This window comes from Sabethes cyaneus, chromosome 3 (assembly GCF_943734655.1).
Source record: "Sabethes cyaneus chromosome 3, idSabCyanKW18_F2, whole genome shotgun sequence".
Classification (NCBI taxonomy): domain Eukaryota; kingdom Metazoa; phylum Arthropoda; class Insecta; order Diptera; family Culicidae; genus Sabethes; species Sabethes cyaneus.
The window spans coordinates 151,077,521-151,096,895 of NC_071355.1; the positions used below are offsets into that span (position 1 = coordinate 151,077,521).

At 38.6% G+C, this 19,375-nt stretch overlaps 1 protein-coding gene across 1 annotated transcript; it reads left to right on the forward strand.

Moving 5' to 3' along the window:
* Window positions 1-1,360: 1,360 nt before the first annotated feature.
* Window positions 1,361-15,913, forward strand: LOC128742640 (REPTOR-binding partner). The gene is made up of 3 exons (XM_053839061.1): window positions 1,361-1,524; window positions 14,878-14,959; window positions 15,042-15,913. The coding sequence occupies exons 1-3, from the start codon at window positions 1,480-1,482 to the stop codon at window positions 15,254-15,256; spliced, it is 342 nt and encodes a 113-aa protein (XP_053695036.1). The 5' UTR covers window positions 1,361-1,479; the 3' UTR covers window positions 15,257-15,913.
* The last annotated feature ends 3,462 nt before the right edge of the window (window positions 15,914-19,375 follow it).

Genomic DNA, 19,375 nt, shown 5'->3' on the forward strand with positions numbered 1-19,375 from the left:
GACGGAGAAATTCCGAATTGCAGTTGGCGTCATAGATGCTAGATAAGATAGAAACACGATAAATTAGACACTCCGAAATATCAGCTATTGGTGCTTGAGGAGCTCCAAATTGGTCGTTTTATTCGGTAAAGTGTCCAAGTACGTACCCTAATTTTGGACGTTAGGAATATTTTACGAGCTCCAGTTCATTACCATGAATTGGATGCATGCAGGAAGGATATGACTGAATTGTTCGCAACTTGAAATTTACGAAACAGTTTGCATCCTTAATATACAAAGGTGAACACGTTATTGTTGGAGAACAAGCATCAATAGAGGAATGAATGGCCTGATATTCATGACTAAAAGGTTGACCAACAAATAATCGGTTTCAAACGTGAATAGTTTCAGAGATTTGTTTTCTTAAAATATGTCGGTAGCACAATATATGCGTTTCAAGTAAAAAAGTGGTATGGACCTAAACTGCCATTTTCACACTATGATCAAACTGGTTCATCTCTACCAGGATCCTTACTTTATGTGCTTGGGTGGAAAAACATCGAAGTTTGGTTCGGTTTGAAGTAAAATTTAAATACTGTACAAAATATCTGTATTATATTTTTAATAATATGGAAAAATATACGCTGGTTTCTCCTCAATATTTTGAGACCAGGACATAAACTTTTTTTCAAATTTGCATAAGCCTAACTCATTTTTTTAAATTTTGCGACTTGGTCCGGATTTAACACCGACCACATTAGAACATGGTTTTTCTGACTTTTCTTTAGAGTTTTGCACCGTCGTGAAAAATTTTGAAAAAACTTTTCCAACTGATATCTTTCCTAGAATGACGAGAAAATTTTCTTACATTTTTATCAAAAAATGTTTGTTCTGCGATGATTGGTTCACGAGTTATAAACTTTTGAATTAAGGGAATGTTTCCAAGCTCAATTTTTTTAAATATATGGTTTCCATTAACAAGCTTGTATGCAAAATTTCATGAAACTCTTTGGCATTGATCCATTTTATACTGTAATTTTAAAAAAGGGTCAGTTTTTCAGTTTATTTTTTTTAATAAAACGGCAGAACAATAAAAAAAAGCTTAACTTATTATAACTTTAGTAAATGTCTTGAATGATTGCATATCCATTTGTGTTAAGAAATATCTCAGTTTCCAGCAACTCTGCTTCATTCATATATACATGCAATGCGCATATACAATGAACGTCCAATTCTCAACATCGTCATTCTCTCATTCATATCTTTGTTTGGGTGTTTTTCATGTTGCGTCTTTACGGACACGCTGATGTGATGTTGTACTCGTAGTCGTAAGACTCGTACTCGTAGCTCGTAGGCAGACATCGGATCAGCAGCGTTCCATTGTATTGTACAGTTCAAAACAAAGCGCTCGTGTTGACTTTTGGTAGAAAGAAAATTTCGATACAAATTTGGAAAAAGTGTATTAATTAGTGAAAAAACAGTGAAATAATATTTTCCATAATGGATTACGACGAGTTAACGGTGGTAGAGGAACAAAGCCAGTCTGTAAGTAGGCAGAAATTGGAATGAATTTTTTCTACTTTCCAGCTCGTGTGGCCATATGACTCGCCATCATAACAAAGATGGCGACATATCGCAAACGTAAACTGTTTGTTTTGGTTGTAGAACTAAGTCCTATGCAAGATTTGATTGTAACAAACAAAAATGTTTTTAGTTGCCTTAGTTGTGTGTTATTTTTAATATCCATAATTTGATTCGAAATTTTTAGCAAAAGTTTTAAGATCTAAATCTAGCTCGAACCAATTGTTCCAGAAATTGTCGAGATGACTACGGGAAAAAATTGTTTTTCTATTTATTTGATAGTGTTTGTTTACATTCGACTGTTGGTTTTCTGTGACGCATTCGAAGCAGAATGTAATGTATGTGTGCATAATGTGCGTTGAATGCGCATGAAAGCGAAAGCTATATTTACGATGACGTCGTTTGCAGATCATCGCCAATCGAAGGGTCTAAGCGGTAAACTAAATCTTAATTCTTTGTTATTTAACGTTTATAATCTCCTAATTTGATAGGACGAAATTGGAAAAAAAGGCACCATGATAAATTTACGATTATAGTCGAAGCAGAAACACTCCTTTCGTCGGACGTCTGGAGTTTAATTTGCTGCCAAAAACAAAATAATAAATCATAATTTGAACTAGCTATTAAATCACCAAGAAACAATTCTCTAAATTTTTAACTACTGATTTATCAGCCCATTATAAATCAACAGGAAATAATCTTTATGGAAAACCTTCAAATCTGTAAAACAAAAAATATTAAAAAATCTTTTAAATCTTTATACTGTTAGTACTTTAGAAAATAATAAGCAATTAAATTAAAATCATTTTGAACCCGCAACTTCTACCAGGTGTATTACGGTTTCCCTTCCTTACTAGTATTTCCCAACTCACGGGACATATATGAGGGCACGTAGAGTTCGCTGCGGTTCTCTTAAGTAAATGTTGGACTACCCAGGTAACCAATAAGCATTAAAATAAGCAGTAAATCAGTTGTTTATTAGCATCCCTGGCGTTTTATACTGCAGGTTGTTGTTTATCAGGTTTTTGACTGCATAACTGTTGTAAATTGGCATCCACAATTCTATTTAAATTCTTCTTGTTGGTAACTAGCTGCAAATAAGCATTGTCAGCACTATAAGAGGGCTAGCAGTAAAGTAGACGCATATTTTGCCAAAATAGCATTTAAGTAGCATTTAAGGCAACTTAAATGCTTATTGGCTTGCTTTCAAATTGCATTGGAAATGCTTATTGGTTACCTGGGTAATATTCCTTTCACATCCTCAACAGCTGCAAGGACGTGGCCAAGACAGCGACCATGCTTTGGAGGCATTTGACTTTTGTTTAAGCGCATGAAATTAAACCTCAAAATTCATGTTGTTGGTAACAAACACAAGTTACTAGTTATTTTGAACAAAGCATTGTTGCTGGCACCAACTACGAGTTTGTGCACCTGTTTATGCTATGCTATGCATGCTACGAAATTGGAAAAAAGCACCAAAGAGCTCCCAAGTAACATTTTGTTGCATAATAGTTTATCAAGTACTTGTTCCACGGGAATTAGCTGCACAATAGTTTATTGAGCTATTATACAACAAAAATGTTACTTGGGCTATTCTCAACTATTCTGTTACAGTTCAATAATGATAAATAAAATTTGTATAGCATTCTAAGCTGAATAAATTAAACGTTCAAGAACGTGCTGCTATCATTTCCATTAAAGCATTAGAAGTTATACCTTATTCGTAATATTTCTATCGACACGTTTAGTTAGAAGCTGAGAAAAACGCCCTAAAACTCAACAGATGGAAAAAATATTGGGTGCGGGCAAGGTTGGAGTTTTCTGAATCTCTAACCGGTCGGATCTGTTAAATCAGCAACAGAACTGAATGGTTATTGAATGGAACCGACATCCCACCTTAAAGGCCGCTTTAAATGCTGCTTGAAAGCTATCTTCGTAAAATATACGGCTGCTTTATTGCTTACATTCTTGTAGTGCTTATTTGCAGCTGCATTTGCATTACTTACACGAAGAATTTGAATAGAATTTTGGAAGCTAATACGTTACGATGTTATGTTGTAGATACATCACCTGAGAGTTGCTGGAAGGATAAAATGTCTTGTTTTTGTGCTCAACATTGTTATGTTTATATAACAATGTTGGTAATATTTATATAATATTGCAATTACATTAAAACAATGTAATGTATTGAGCACGTCAAACTCAACTCAATTTTACAGTAGATCAAACAAATGGTCACAGTGATAAAAAATACCCAACATGAAAAACAGAATAGTTATGTAATGTTTTTATTATGTAACTGTTTCAATATTTCTGTTGCTGAGACCGACTAAGATAGTGATGGGCAACCCGCTCCTGATCCATGTAGAAGATACGGATCCGCAAATAGAATGACTGATCCACGGATCTTTTCTCTGAGGATACGAATCTTTACTTCGCTCTCCTCTCAGTCAGTGTAACATAGCTTCTTTAGCGAAAAGGGTCTGTGAATCTTTTTTCTCACTTGTGCTCGTTGGATTCCTTTGTTGTGGTTGTAATCATTTCATTCTAATTTTGACAGTGTACATTAAAAGATATAATGATGCCTACTCGCACTTACGAGACCGCAAGACGCTGTAATCAACCGTCAGAATGTTTTATGAAAGCAACACTATATAGCATTGTTCAATGCAGACTGTATTCCAGCGACATCAGTTCCGTGCGTGAGAATTTTGTCAAAGGTGGGGCAAAGTATGCACAGATCGAAGGAACAGACTGTCACCGAAAAATATTTCGAAAATTCTTTTCGTTAACCACAACTATGAACTGTAAATATTTCATACAAGAGAACAAATATTTATCAAATGACAAATATTAAAATAATTTTATAAATGTTATTTTGTACCGTTTTTATTTTAAGTTTTGCGAAAATAGCAGAAAACCTCAAATGTGGCTTCAGTTTAACTAATGATCTGGTAAACCGTTCCGAAGATCCGGATCTCTTCACTGAATGGACCGGTTCTGATCCGTTCAGCTTAGTGATCCGTTGTGCCCATCACTAGACTAAGATGTATTTTATTGGGGATTTCCAGCTGTACAGTCGGTTATTTTATTTATCGAAATCGCCTTTTTGAGACTACTCGACGTTTCGACCCTTGGTTTTGACGTAGGACTACGTCTTACGGCAAGTTTTGAGATAGGGTGTCATTCCAAAAAATCAAAAAATGCGAGCGTCACGAAAAATGAAAGGTTTTGAGCGCTAATAGCTCAGCGGTTTTCCGATCGATTTTCAATATTCTTACACCAATCGATCGGAAAATCTAAGAATTGACCCAAATGAAGAAAAGTATGGATTCTTGATGATGAACTATTGAAAAATTGAAAATAATAAACCTATGTTTTACCAGAATTCTCGCTTCGTGATTGGTTGGAAGATTCTTTACGATGATCTAAACCTATATCAATTTGATATCTGTGCTTGGGAAGTAAGCCAAAACAAGTGACCAAGTTTCCTCATTTCAACGAGATTTCTTAACACCGCGCTTCAACCTAGACCATTTTGATGTCCTTGCTTGGGAAGTACGCCAGAGAGAGAGTGACAAAGCCCCCTCGTGCCAACAGATTTCTTACGAACGCGATTAAACCTAGTTCAATCTGATGTCTGTGTTAGGGAAGTGTGCCAGAAAAAATGACACAAGTTCGTTGTCACAACAGATCGCAAATTCTTTACTGCGTGACGATTAAACCTCGGCGAATTTGATATCTGTGTTGGAAAAACGTGCTACAGCTGTAGTGTTCGGTTATAATACGGCTCTGTATGGATACGCAAGCTTGCCATTTCATTAGAAGTGTAGTGAAAAGATGTGCTGTTGATAGGATTGAATTGGTAAAATCCTTTCAACGTGGGAAACCATGGATAATAAAAACAATCTTTAATTTCAGTGAGGTAGCAGGAAAGTAATAGTTTGTGTTCTTGATTTTATTAAATTGTTTTCAAATGCTCATTCTCTTGAGAATTGAACGTATGCAATGTTACTACTTTGATAAATATTACATACAACGCATGTAGCATGTATATATGTTGCATATAGCATGTATACATAAAGAATCGAATGATTACAAGCATGAATACATGCTACTATCACTACAAAGAGACTTACGTAGTCCTGCGTCACCTATATATGCGGTCGTGTCTTGTACACAACCCCTCCGATTTTTGTCCATTTCAAAGGAAACTGCAATTTATATTCATTGAATAACAGATGTGCCACATAAATAACACTCCCAACACTGTCTATCATAGTCCACAGCCCAAATAGCCCAGTTTTAGTTCACCGTAGTCGAACGATTTTTGCGCACCATTTTTAAAACCAATTTAGTTGTGCAATATGGTCAAAAGGATTAGGTGTATGCTTGTTTTAGCACCAATGCATTGAGAGCCGTGTAATTTCAAACTACCGTTCATTGTTAATCAATTCCTAGGCAAGCAAATGTAACCGTTGTGAGTTAAAGTTAAAGTATGTTTCAGTGTGTTAAGGTTTTGTTATTTAATAAATATGAATTACAGTTTTCTTCGAAAAAGGTCAAGACCGAGGACCGAAACGTCAGGGAGTATAAAAAACCGTTTTCGATAAATAGTAAGTGAACTCACAAACTGATCATGAAATCGTCAGCTAGCTAGAGAACTTAACACTTCACATTCAGTGTCTAATTCGCATAGTATTTTTGAAGTATTATAAGCTTTCAAGCTCCCATCTACGCTCAAACTTAAAAAAAGTTATATTTCACGCAGCTCTTAAGGACCATCGTCGTAAGATAGTAGGACAGCTAAACGGCCCTTGCAGCAATTCTATCGGAGGTTTGCAAAAAAATTGTCAACAGTTAACTGGTGCGGGGAATTAAATGAAACGTCTCTAATCAATTCTGGGAAAAAAGCGTTAGTAGACCTCGTGTGCGATTCCTTACGAACTGTATTGCAATGAACTATTAAGATTAATACAGTTAAAGGCAAGAAATGCTATATTCTGTCACCTACATTTTCTCACGAGACATCTCTTTTGATTAGATTCCAATAAAATATCGAACCAAACTATCGAACGTAAGGAATGGTTGAACACTTTACGAGTAGGACGTCAAATCCGATAACACCCTTCTTTCGTTACCTTCTTGTAAGACGTAGTCCTAAATCAAAAATAACAATAGTGAACTCGAATACATCACAATAGTGGTTATTTTTCAAGTTACATAAATTCCTGGTCTCCTGTTTTTCTTCTCAATTTCCTAGCAATAGTAGCGAATTATATGATTCTTTTTTTATTTACAACCTAACTTTTATTATACACTCAAGTCGCTTTTTACGCGAAGGATACGTCCCGCGTATAAATCAAAACCGCGTAAAAAAACCGTGTAAATTCCGAAATTCGCGTAAAAAACCGCGTAAATTCCGAAATTCTCGTAAAAAACCACGTAAATTCCACAATTCGCGTAAAAAAAACTTTGTGGATTTCAACACTACGCGAAAAAATAAACGTTTTGAGCACATCCGCGTAAATTCCGAAAATCGCGTAAAAAACGCGTAAATTCCGAAATTCGCGTAAAAAACCGCGTAAATTCCGAAATTTGCGTAAAAATAGTCGCGTGAAAAGCGTCTTCAGTGTATATCAAAAAGGTTTAGCAATTCTCGGGTAATTTTTCAAATGGACCTATTGGACAATGAGGGATTCTCTTCGTGTCTCCTCTCTTCCACATGTCACATAGGTCAATTTGAAAAATTACCCGAGAATTGTATTCTAAAGCCATCCTATTTCACTTAATGGTGAATGCAAGCCTTATCCAACGTTTTGGGTTGCTACTTTGACTTTCATGCCCAATTCAATTCTGAGCGGAAACTACAAACTATTCCTTGGTGAAGAAAGCAAAATACTCATTCGCATTTGAAACCTTTAACCGTTTGAACCAAAATTTTCACCTTAACATAGACAAAAAGCATACATTTAGTCTAATGTAAATTGTTTAGAAACTGATACCAGATAGGCTAAACCTTTTTCATTAAATTTTGCTAAATTGTTTACTTATCTTTTAAAAGTTAATTTCTTGTAGAAAACCAGAAAGTTTGAATGGAAAATATTATAATTGTGTATTATTTTATAGATTTTGTCTTGAATCAAAAGTAAAGAAAAATGGATGGAAAATAAGAAAACATGGCATTGTGGGGAATGAACCGGCAAACAATTGCGTAGTAACGCAAATGCCATCCATTCATCAGAGGGAGGTGGCGAGAAGTTTTTGATAGTAGATAATACGCCATCGGTGATACACAGAGGAGGTAGAGCAAATGCGTAGTATTTATGATGCTCGTCGCCGTGGGGTTCGTGTTGGCGAGAACGTTTGCACATACGACGACGGGAGCAACAACATGAATGCGGACTCGCGCCGGTTGTACAAGAAGGAAAAGGAAGACGTTCAATAATTATACCTGCTGAAAGCAGTAAACGCGAATGAGAGAGTAATTCTCCCGAGCAAATCGGGCAGTGTTACTAGTTTGATGATTTGTTTTAACATGTTTCAAGAAAATTTTTTCTTTGATTTTCTATGTTTTCTAGAAAACATTAGAAAACTTTATTTGTTCATCAATATTCACTATTTGCTAACGTTGTATTTAGTGACCGATCAAAATTGCTGAACAAAGGTTAACTCGATTTTTTTCACAGAGACTTTTTTTAATTATAAAGTGTGTGAGATTGAAAAATTAATAAATATAATTTTACTCTAATTCTAATATTTTTAAGGTGTTCCATTCGTCGAACTTTTCAACTTTTATAGATTTATTGCCTTGCAAGTAAAAGTAACAATGTTTGAATTAGCGCAGCAGTTCACTGTTCCAACTTGCTAATCCGTACGGAATTAAATACAGATTTCAGCATCACTGACGGTCGCAGATCGTGAATCGAGCACCATAACGCCGTTCCATTGCTACAACGCATTAGCGACAGCAAGTGAGAGAGCAAAATATGCACTGCCTGCACTGCCTTTTGGGCCTGGCTTCTAGCTCTGGCAGTAGACCAACTGGTCGGTGACTGGCTATGAATCAGTTGCGTCTTAATTCTTTCCAATGTAACATCATATCGGAAGGCGCTCTCCGTTGACGGTGTTCGTGCTCACTGGTCAGTTGAAACTGCAGGGTCAGTCCGTGTTTGCGCCAGAGGTTTGCGAGTGAACGAATGTGCCAGAGTGGTGGGTGAGGTGTGTTTGATAGTAAAGCGGTGTCCTAAGTGCTTACTACTGGTAAGATCTGTGCTGAAACCTTCCGACATTGAACAAATCGCCCGACATCTTGAGGCGTAGTAGGCTTACGCGTAAGATTTTCCACGCATAGGAATCATCCCGCTTGATAAACAGGTCAGTATCATTTCCTGAATAAGCCATTTCTTACATGAACCCTGACCCCATTAGGTTCCGGTTGCCCGAATGCCTGTTACTAAGGGTTGTCTCATAACAGTATTCAAAATTGCGCCTTCATTTCCTCGCGCGGTCTGTCCTTTTTTAGTAGTTGTGGCGATGCTCTGTTGCGCCTGAGTTATAAAAACGGTTATTACGTCGCAAAAAATCTGCAAATGTACTGAGCGGGGGGAGGTGGGCGCTGCAAGCATAAAACCTCAACATGGTCTCCCAGTAGTCTACCATCGTTATGTGTACCGTATACCTACTACGCAAAAGACTAGCTAGATCCGTTCATACGAACAAAATGCTCAACTTAGAGGGATTGTCTGATTTCGGTTTTAACTTTAAAAGAATTTTTAGCTTTCTTCGAAGCCAATTATTAATATAGTTGTCTAGCTTGAGACCAAATTCAGTGTTTGTTTTAAATTTTGCGCAGCAGAAATTTAGTTTTAGACACCATTATGTCTACCGTGTAATATTATTTCATCAAAATTAAACATTGTTTGAGAAAAATTATACAATATCGAATAAGGTTAAGTTTGCTTAGCTGGAATTGCTACTTAAAACCCAGCATGGCTTAATATATACGAAATTTTGTTTTCCGTCTTTATGCTAGCTTATAACCAGCTTATCAGAAATGATTGCGAGATTGTGGTATAATCGACGATACAGACTGCATCTGTGCATTACGCATTTATGCATTTTTTGGGAGTATTACAGTAAGGCGAGGCATAACTGTGACGTTTACAATTATCTGTAAATTACATGAGATTTAACGAAGCACTGCAGTAAAATGTATTTGATACTCGTTCAACAGCCCATATTTTTCATGTTTAACATGGGGCAATATTATTTTTGGAAACCAAATCTTCATTTTTTGATCAGTTGCATACTTATATACTCTACTAGTGGGAAAAAAGTTCATATTCCGCGGGGTAAGAGTTTAATGCTTTAATTCATGAGAACCCACACCCTTTTGCATTAGGCTTTTTGGTTTCATTTGCGTTAGCCAGTATCTCTGGAGCACAAAATCTGCTGCTGGTCTCCCGCTTTTTTATTTAGCTCATTAAACTAAGCCTCATAAACACTAACTGTTTAAGGTACGATTGAAATTGTTAAAACAGTCGCCCATCCTTACCAAATGTTGTTAGATTACGCAAAATCTGTATTGATAAAATCATTGAAACGAACTTTTGCCCACTTTAGCTCCTCCTTACTGTATGTGCGTTCGTTACCTTTTTATGTAATATTAATAGTACATACTTAAACTGCATGAAATATGAAGAAATTTCATGTAGTGATACCAAAGCAATGTATAGAAGCACCTTACAGAATTACGTGAGGTAACGGTTTCGAAAATATCCAAATTGTGCGGCACAATGTAAAACAGTCATTACTGAGAAAGCTGAATAAGTTTAACAACTTCGTACACAAAAACTTATCCTGATTAGAAAGAAATTATAAAATTTATGAAAAATGTGCATCCTGGTAGATCTTCAAAATTCTGTGTTTTTCTGTCTAACAACCAATGTGAGAACAAACAACGATTAAAGGCATGATATTCCAGTGACCGGTGACAAAAAAATGCCTCCTGGGGCTCAAATATAGAATACACTCGAGTCTTTTCTTGCCACTTAGTTGGTTTCGAGATACGATGCTGGTCCAGTTGTCGTATGTTCGGCTAGGCGGCGCTGCTAAATAGAGTCAGTAGGATTTTTGCACTAAACCCGTAACTGTCCTGTACTCTAATAGCCGGCGGCGAAGTCTGTCGATAAAGAAGGGTCAAGTCCTAGAAAGGGCGTTTAATCCCACGGCTTTGCTTGGCTTCGAATCTTTTCTTAAGGCTTGTTCGCGACAAAATCCGGACACCTCAATTTTGCAATAAAACAAATTTGCTAGAAGTTCCATGTTCCAATCCATGAAACAATTTTATATCGTTTATGTATGGGCCCTATTCTGTAAGTCACGTCGAGCAACTCGGCTCGACTCAGTCACTGTCGAGTGTCGAGTGCAAGAAGAACGGGCAGCATAGCGGTTCATTCCACGACCAAAACAAAGCTAGCTCAGGCGTCACTTGCTAACCTTTTAGTCACTAGCTTTTTAGCGGTGGACTCAGTCGAGTTACTCGACAAAACCGGGTCGCGTGTGACTTACATAATACCAAAAGTCGACTAGTCGAGCAAAGTGACACTCGACGTGACTTACAGAATAGGGCCCATTGTATCGTTAATAATTATCAAATAAATTAACTTTACTTATTTGGTCTGCATGAAAAATTGGCGAACTTTGGAGTTTACCCTTGCCATGAGGGTCAGTGCAGACTTGCTGGTAACCAATTTAGCTGCGTTTGTCCAAGATTTTCGAAATTTATCTATAGTTGTTGCTTGTTGTTTGTGCTGGGACAGCTCTCTCTCCACCAAAGCCCAATACCGCTCGATAGGGCGAAACTCTGGACAGTTAGGTGGATTCGCCTCCTTCGGTTCAATATGGACTCCATTAGCATCATACCATTCCAAAACATCTTTGGTGTAGTGATAGGATGCCAAATCAGGCCAAAACAGCGAGGATACATCATGGCTTTGTACGGACAGTAACAATCGTTTCTGCAGGCATTCTTCACCGTATATTTCCTTGTTAACCGTTCCCGTAGTGATGTAACTTTTGCTTGCTCGACCACAGCTGCATATAGCCTGCCAAACTAAATATTTTTTGGGGAACTTGGCTTTCTTCTTTGTCCTAAAATGCTCTCCAACGCTATTCCGTTTCATGGCAGTGTAAAAAGACATACCAGGAAGCTGTTTGAAGTCTTCTAGGACATACATTTCATTGTCCATTATAACGCATGGAAACTTCGCACAGTCCTCACCTTGAAAGGCTTCATGCCTTGTCGTTGCTTAGAAGTGTGTACGAATGTTGGCGACATTTTATTTTAACAGCAATGGTACGTACAGAAAGATCTGGTCTCCTCCGTAATATTTGTTTTACCTTCGCATCCTTGTGGTGGTTCCTCAGATCCGTTTTTGTTCCACTTCCCTTCTTCCTAGCTGTTGGCAAGCGAGTATCGAACGACTTTAAAACACTGTGAACAGTGCTTGGAGGGAATCCAAGCTTTTTGGCAAGTTTTCTTAACGAGAGATCCGGATTTTCATTGCGACCGCACACAATTGCTTTTCGCACCTGCTCTTCTTTCGACGCCATTTTACGTTGAGCGCTTGTAATATAAACAAGTGTTATATTTTCAGAAAGAACAGACATACGTCTACCACTCTGCGAAATATTTCACTCATTGTTAATGTATTTCCGAAGCTGTGTGTGTTTAGCGGTGTCCAAATTTTGTCGCGAACAAGCCTTACACGGTTTATTTTTATGATTTTTTAATTTATTTCGAGAATTCGGGAATTTATGCGGTTTTGATTTACGTACAACGTATCCTTCGTGTTAGCTAGATAACCCGTACACACTTAACAAAAAGCTCCGAATTCGGTAAAATTTTACCGAAATCTAAACAGCTGAACGTTCGGTAAAAATTTCGATACTGCCAATTGACGTTTACAGATCATTAGTAATGTTTGGTGCAATAAAAAATTTTACCGAACGTTCAGCTGTTTAGATTTCGGTAAATTTTACCGAATCGTTTAAGTGTGTAATCTGCCGAGAACTATGCATAAATAAGTCTTCTTGTGGAAGCAGTTCTTTGATGAACATATCAATGGCAACGTTGCAGAAGGAGGCGAAACTAAAGTTAATCTTGGAGTGCCAATAGAAAATAGTAATATCCCAGCACTTCACCTCCAAGAAGTCAAACAAGAAATCGGGTTGCTGAAGGCCAATAAAGGCGCTGCAATGGTTCGCCTACCGGCAGAGCTTTATCAGCATGGCCGTGAAATGCTGGCAATGGCTCTACACAGGGATATTTCTAAGATTTGGGAGAAAGAAGCTACCGGAGGAATGGATGGAAGAAATGGTTTATCCCATCTCCAAAAAGGGTGATCGGCTAGACTGTTGCAACAATCACGGCATAAGGCTGGTAAGCGCCGCCTGGAAAATACTCTCCCGGATCCTTAGGGATCCATAGGATTTCATAAAGAATAACCAGGCGGACTTCATTCATTTCATTTCATCCAAATTTATACCATCCGACAGATCTTGCAGAAATATTGGGAGTACAACATGCCCTCGCATCACATCTATACTGATTTAAAAGCAGCATGCGGTACAGTCGATTGAGACCAGCTATTGCAGATAATGCACGCATAACACGAATAAGGTTTTCCGGATAAACTGACGTCTGATCAGATCTACGTTGGATTGGATCGGATGATGTGTTTCGTGTTCATCTCGCAGATACTGTCGAGTCACTTCGATACGCGGTGAGGGTTCAGACAAGGTGACAGCTTAGCCTGCATGCTGTCCAACATCGCTCTTGAGGGGGTGCTTCGACGAGCGGTAATTGCCAAGTACATAAAGCAATGCAAAGCCATACCCAAGCAACCAAAAGTTCGAATATTACTTGACACGCGAACTCGAAAGTTCATAATTAGTTCAGATTCAGTTCCGTAGAACTTTCTTGCTGATTAGTAGTGTATATCAAGTATACGTGGAACTAAATGCTTTAAGAAATGCTGCGAGTACTTCATAGATACTTTAAAGCTACTAGGATGCTACATGAAGTTCTGAAGTAACTTTAGTTGCTAACAAGTTCTGCGTGCTGCTTTTTTGTTTATATTTCTGGTGATCAAACCAGCAGAACCTGCAACTATTGAAGATTAATTATTTTCACTTGAATAAATTTAATCCTCGCACATTTCTAATTACAAATATAAATTAGAATGTAATGCTCTTCATTATTGTGTTTGAGTTATGTAGCATATGCTGTCGGTATCTCACTACTATAGTTAATTGCCTGGTTCCAAACTTTATGTTCTATAATTAACTAGCGCTGCATAAAGCTGCTGCAAGTTCTAAAACGAACTTTTACTTAACAACTCATTGGCAAAATTCACATCGCTTGTATGCGACAAAGGTGACGCAGTGGATCGGTATAGGTTTACAACGCGGAACACCCGGGTTCAAACCCAACAGCAGGCAAATGCAACGAATATAGAAGTTAGGTAGAAGTAAAAAAATAGAACATAGAAGTGCTGCTAAATTTGTTTTTTCTTAGTTTTTGACAGTTTATTTCGAAGCTGCTTAGCGTTCTATGCAGTGAACCCAAGACAGCTTGAAAGTTCGGTTAATTACTTAAAAGTGACGCTGCTTAGCAAGTTATAGATTGATATACATAAAGCTGTTTAACCCTTGTTAGACACCATTATTCGAACTCTTGGTTACTTGGGTAGGTATTAACGTCCTGTTGAGAACTTAACCCTTCTTTATCGACAGGCTTCTCAGACGGCTATTAGAATACACGACAGCTGCGGGGCTAGTGCAACGAACCTACTGACTCTATCTAGCAGCACCGCCTAGCCGAGATTCAAATATACGACGGCTGGCTTGTTAGACCAGCATCGTACCTCGAATGGGGTACGGGGGGGAATACCAACTTTTAGGTTTGATTCTGATGACAATAGATTTTTAAAAAGCTAATGCATAGGCCCTTATTTTATGAGGAAGTGATAAACGAATTTGCTTGTAAAGTGAATCTTCCTATTCCGTAGTTATCTAAATAATATTTTGAATATGTTTGTTTGTTTAATTAAACATAGAGATGCGATAAAAATAAAAACTGCAAATTCATTTGTATTTTTCGCTTGAGGAACATGTAAGTTAAACACCCACATTTAACATTGGAGTGTTGAAAAATGTAAATGAAATAGTTTAAAATAATTTCCAATTCATTTTTTAAGATACATTTGTTAGCTTTTCTTATAATAAAATCTTTTTTTCGATAATTTACAGGAAAGGAAGGAAAGCGGCAAACGAGGACGCAAGCCAGGCCGCAAAGCATCAACAGAAAGGGTCGATATGAAAGCAAAGTTGGGTAAGTTTTTTCACATTCCGTGTGATTTTGATAGCAATGAAGTATACTAAAATGCCGATATTCTGTACTTACTCTGTTACAGAGCGTAGCAGACAGAGTGCCCGGGAGTGCAGAGCACGTAAGAAGCTGCGGTATCAGTATTTGGAGGAACTGGTCAGCGATCGTGAGAAAGCCGTGTACGAATTACGCCGTGAGTTAGATAAATTGCACTACTGGGCACTGGAGATCGATGCAGGCCGTTTCCCCGAGGGCTTGCAGGAACTGTTGGAGGAGCTAGGTGCCATGAAGCAGGAGTAATTTATCACGTACTGTGCGGAACGATTTATTTTTACGGTTTTGTTGTCAGTCGAATGTGTTTTAATGTTTCATAAGTACGTACCATTATTATTTGGATTATAAAATTAGTTTCTACTGTAAGAGTAGATTGGTATCATGTTTTATTTAAATGCTTGTTTCAATTGGTGTTTGATAAAAGTTATATAATTTGATAACTTCTGTTTAAAACGTTAGTGATCAGTCATTTTAGGTTTATAAAATGTGGAAGAAAAAATGCTACAAAAACATTGCAAAACGATAAAAATTAAAAAAAAATACGGTTTGAATATAATTGACCTCAATATTATATACCGGTAACACTATGTACAACCAACCCAAATATACAAAAAAAAATCTGTTGAAAATCACGTTATAATAGCAGTACCAGTGAATAGTTGTACTCCTGGAAATCAAGCAAAAGCCAACCTGCTTTAAATGCTTTATGCCGCCTGTGGCACTTGTATGTAAATAGCAGCAACCACGCTTACAGTCAGTTTTAATTTAATCTCATTGTGATTACTATTAAATAGACTAACAGCATAATTATTGATACGATTGTTTTCAGAGCAATGTAAAATACTACACAGAATACAACCAATGACTATTTTTGTAATACAGATTTTAAAACCATGGATAAGAGAACGAACACTACCGCTTTGTATGAATAGAGAAAAAACCTATCTATTGATTTATATTTAATCATTCTTTTTCAATGGGGGCATTTTTGTTTTAAACTTTTAAGGGTAAACATTGCTACAAAAGTTTGGATCAATTTTCCAATTATCCCATAATGATGTGTTTCATGCGCAACGGAGACACTCTCGAGTCCATTTTAGGCGGTTTAGGTGGAGAAAAGGTGACAGCCTATCCTGTATACTTTTTAACGTCAGTCTTGAAGGAGTGCCTTCTAGTTGACCGTGAGGTCTAACTGGTCTAACAAGCCAGTTGTCACATGTTTGAATTTCGATTGGGGGAAGGTGTAAGAGTCAGTAGAGTCGAAGCATTATTGAGTCCTAAACTTGTCCCGTACTGACAGGAACAACAGCTAGCCGCGAAGTCTGTCGAATAAAACTTGAACGTTAAGTTCCAAAAGCGGGGTGTAGCATCAAGGCTTTGCTTTGCATGAGGGTGTGATCCGATGAGATGATCTCAGATTTAAAAAAATTGTTTAATTGTTTCATTTTTCGTATAAATTTTATGTTAAATATAAAAGCAGGAAGTATTTGTTTGTAGATGTTTTCTCCAGAGTACCATATTACCAAACAATCAGCCAATCAGTCTTAGGTACGCAGCCTGCCTTCTACCATATCCCCCCACCAGAAGAAAACGGACGAAATTGGGGGCCGCGCTGATGACAGGACTCGTGACAGATGAGAAATGTAACCAATCGGGCGGGAGACTTATCCTATGTACTTGGCAAGGGGATTAGACGTTGAGCGGATTAGACAGTGAGCGTATGACTTTTAGAAGAGTTCGTGCATCTGGGCTCATTGGTTACCGCAGACAACGACACCAGCAGAGAAATACAAAGACGCATTAGGCAGCAAATCGTGCCTACTTTGGACTCCGTAGGATGCTGTGATCGAACAAAATTCGCCACCGCACGAAGTTAACAATCTACAAGGTGCTGATTAGACTGGTAGTTCTTTACGGCTATGAAGCATGGACTATGCTCATGGAGGACCAACGTGCCCTTAGTGTTTTAGAACGGAAGGTGTTGCGCACCATCTATGGTGGAGGGCAGATGGAAGACGGAACGTGGAGGAGGGCGAACGAACCATGAATTGCATCAGCTGTTTAGGGAACCACCCATCGCTCACACCGCAAAAATCGGTCGCCTGCGACCTGGGTTGGGCACGTCGTGAGGATGTCAGACCACAGCCCGGTTAAAAAGTTCTGAATAACGATCCGACTGGAACGAGACGGCGGAGCGCGCAGCGAGCAAGATGGATAGATCAAGTAAAAGGCGACCTGCGGACTCTATGCAGACTACGTGGCTGGCGAATTTCGGCCATGGACCGAGTGGAATGGAGACAACTTCTTCGTACAGCAGAGGAAACCACGGCCTGGAGCTAATTAAGTAAGTACGTAAGAAGGTAAGTAAGTACGTATGACTTTGAGTTCACAATTCTCCGCAGTGTTTGTTTAAACCCAACACTATCCTCCGTTAAGCCAAAAATTCTTTGTCATCCAGCGTAGACGTAGCGGCAAGGGTAGCGAGTTTATGGTTTCGAAGGGCATTCAGGTTGGAAGCGGCGATCACTTGCGGCAGAGATTGGTAGAGAAGGTGAAAGGTGGTGCAGGCTGTGAGTGTAGAGAAAAGGGGCCTGGCACAAGACAAGACAGTGGGTGGTTGAAGGGTAAGGCTTAGGAAGTGGGTAGATAAAAGTCCAGAGAGTGAGAATATCGTGAAAAGCTAAACGTCTAGAGCAGGCGCGCAATAATCTCTGGTCATTTCTGTGCATAACAAAATGTGAAATATGCGACAACAAAAACCATTTTCTAAGAATCATCACAAAATTTAAACCGGAAAGCATTCAGATTCACAACATGCACGAGGCATTACGACTAAACTGAGGGACTCCTATGTCATCATAATATTTTCTCATAAGTCCACCCTCTTTCAAATCAGTCCGCGGGCCGTACGAACCATCTCGAAGGGCTCGCGGGTCGCAGTTTGGCCATCACTGGTCTAGAGCTTTCCATCGACTATTCAGGCATTTGCTAGCTTTCCCGCAAAAACTTAGAATAAGCTTGTTCAGGGAGTCTCAGGGCAACGCTCGCGGCTGAGGCTGAGCGATAACTTACTGTTTTGGGACGACGAATGCAATTTACGCTACACTGAATGCGGAGGCTGGGAGGATTGTGCCAAAAATAAACGTGCTGAGGACCATATACATGGAAGGTAGATGGTTGATGATGACGAACTAGAAGTGTTAGATGAGTGTATTTAGGACAGCTGGTGAACGGGGATAACTAGGGTGACCATCAGGCATGTTTCGATCGCTTTGATGAATTTTGATGTGATAGTAGCGTTTCAGTCGCGCAAAATTGGACAAGGTTTCATATGGGACATTTGTAAAACTAGTTATTATCTACAAATTTGCTGTATCTTTTGCATTTGCGGTGCTACAATGCTAGTAGCAATGGTAGCACGTTCCCGTATATAATTTTGTCCATTTGTTTGCTTGTGAATGTCCCATATATAACTTTGTCAAATTTTACCGGGCTGAGACGGTAATGTTAAATGAATGAAAATTGAGTCAAAGTGATCGGATCCTCCCTGGTGACCAGATGTCCAGTATATGTCGTAATTTGTCAGGACATTTATTGGTTTGCAGCAACAAAGTCCTGAGTAGCGAATGCTCGAGAACTATTGGAGCTAACGACAAGCACAAGTTCTATGAGAAGTTGAACCAAAGAGAGCACTTTCGAATCGCTCGGTGGACCGTCCCATGCTCAATTGGACAACGCTACTGAAGGTGTGATCAAGCGAGCGAGCATTGAAACGAGAGGAATGAAGTAAAAGTAGCCCTTGTCTTGGCAGTAGTATTGGCAGAACTAGCCCTAATTTCTAAAGCAAAGCCGTGACTTCGCAGCCGGCTGTTTAGAGTACAGGAAAATTACGGGGCCAGGCTTACGATCCTACTGACTCTATCTAGCAAGCACCGCCTAACCGAGATTCGAACATACGACGACTGGCTTGTTAGACCAGCATCGTACCTCGAAACTAACCGGGCGGTTAATAAAGTGCTAATTTCTAGGGGGAGTTATTGCCCCCGACATTTTTTTCAACCATTCCACATCCTCGGCATAGTAAAATGAAGTGCATATTAATGATATTAATGCACTAGCTGTAACCCCCGCGCGTCGCCTCGCGTCTAATTGAGAGCAAATTGGTGGTACGTCATGTAACGCTAACGCTATGTAACTCTATGAAGTGCAACTACGTTACTTTTGCTCGTCTTGAATGTAATCTGGTATAATTGGTTTGAGTCTTTGCTTAATGTGAAAATAAATATCGCACCCCTCGTTTTGGCTACAGACATAAGCCTCTTATATTTATGATGTGGTCTTCTAACAGTGATGTGATTAAAAATT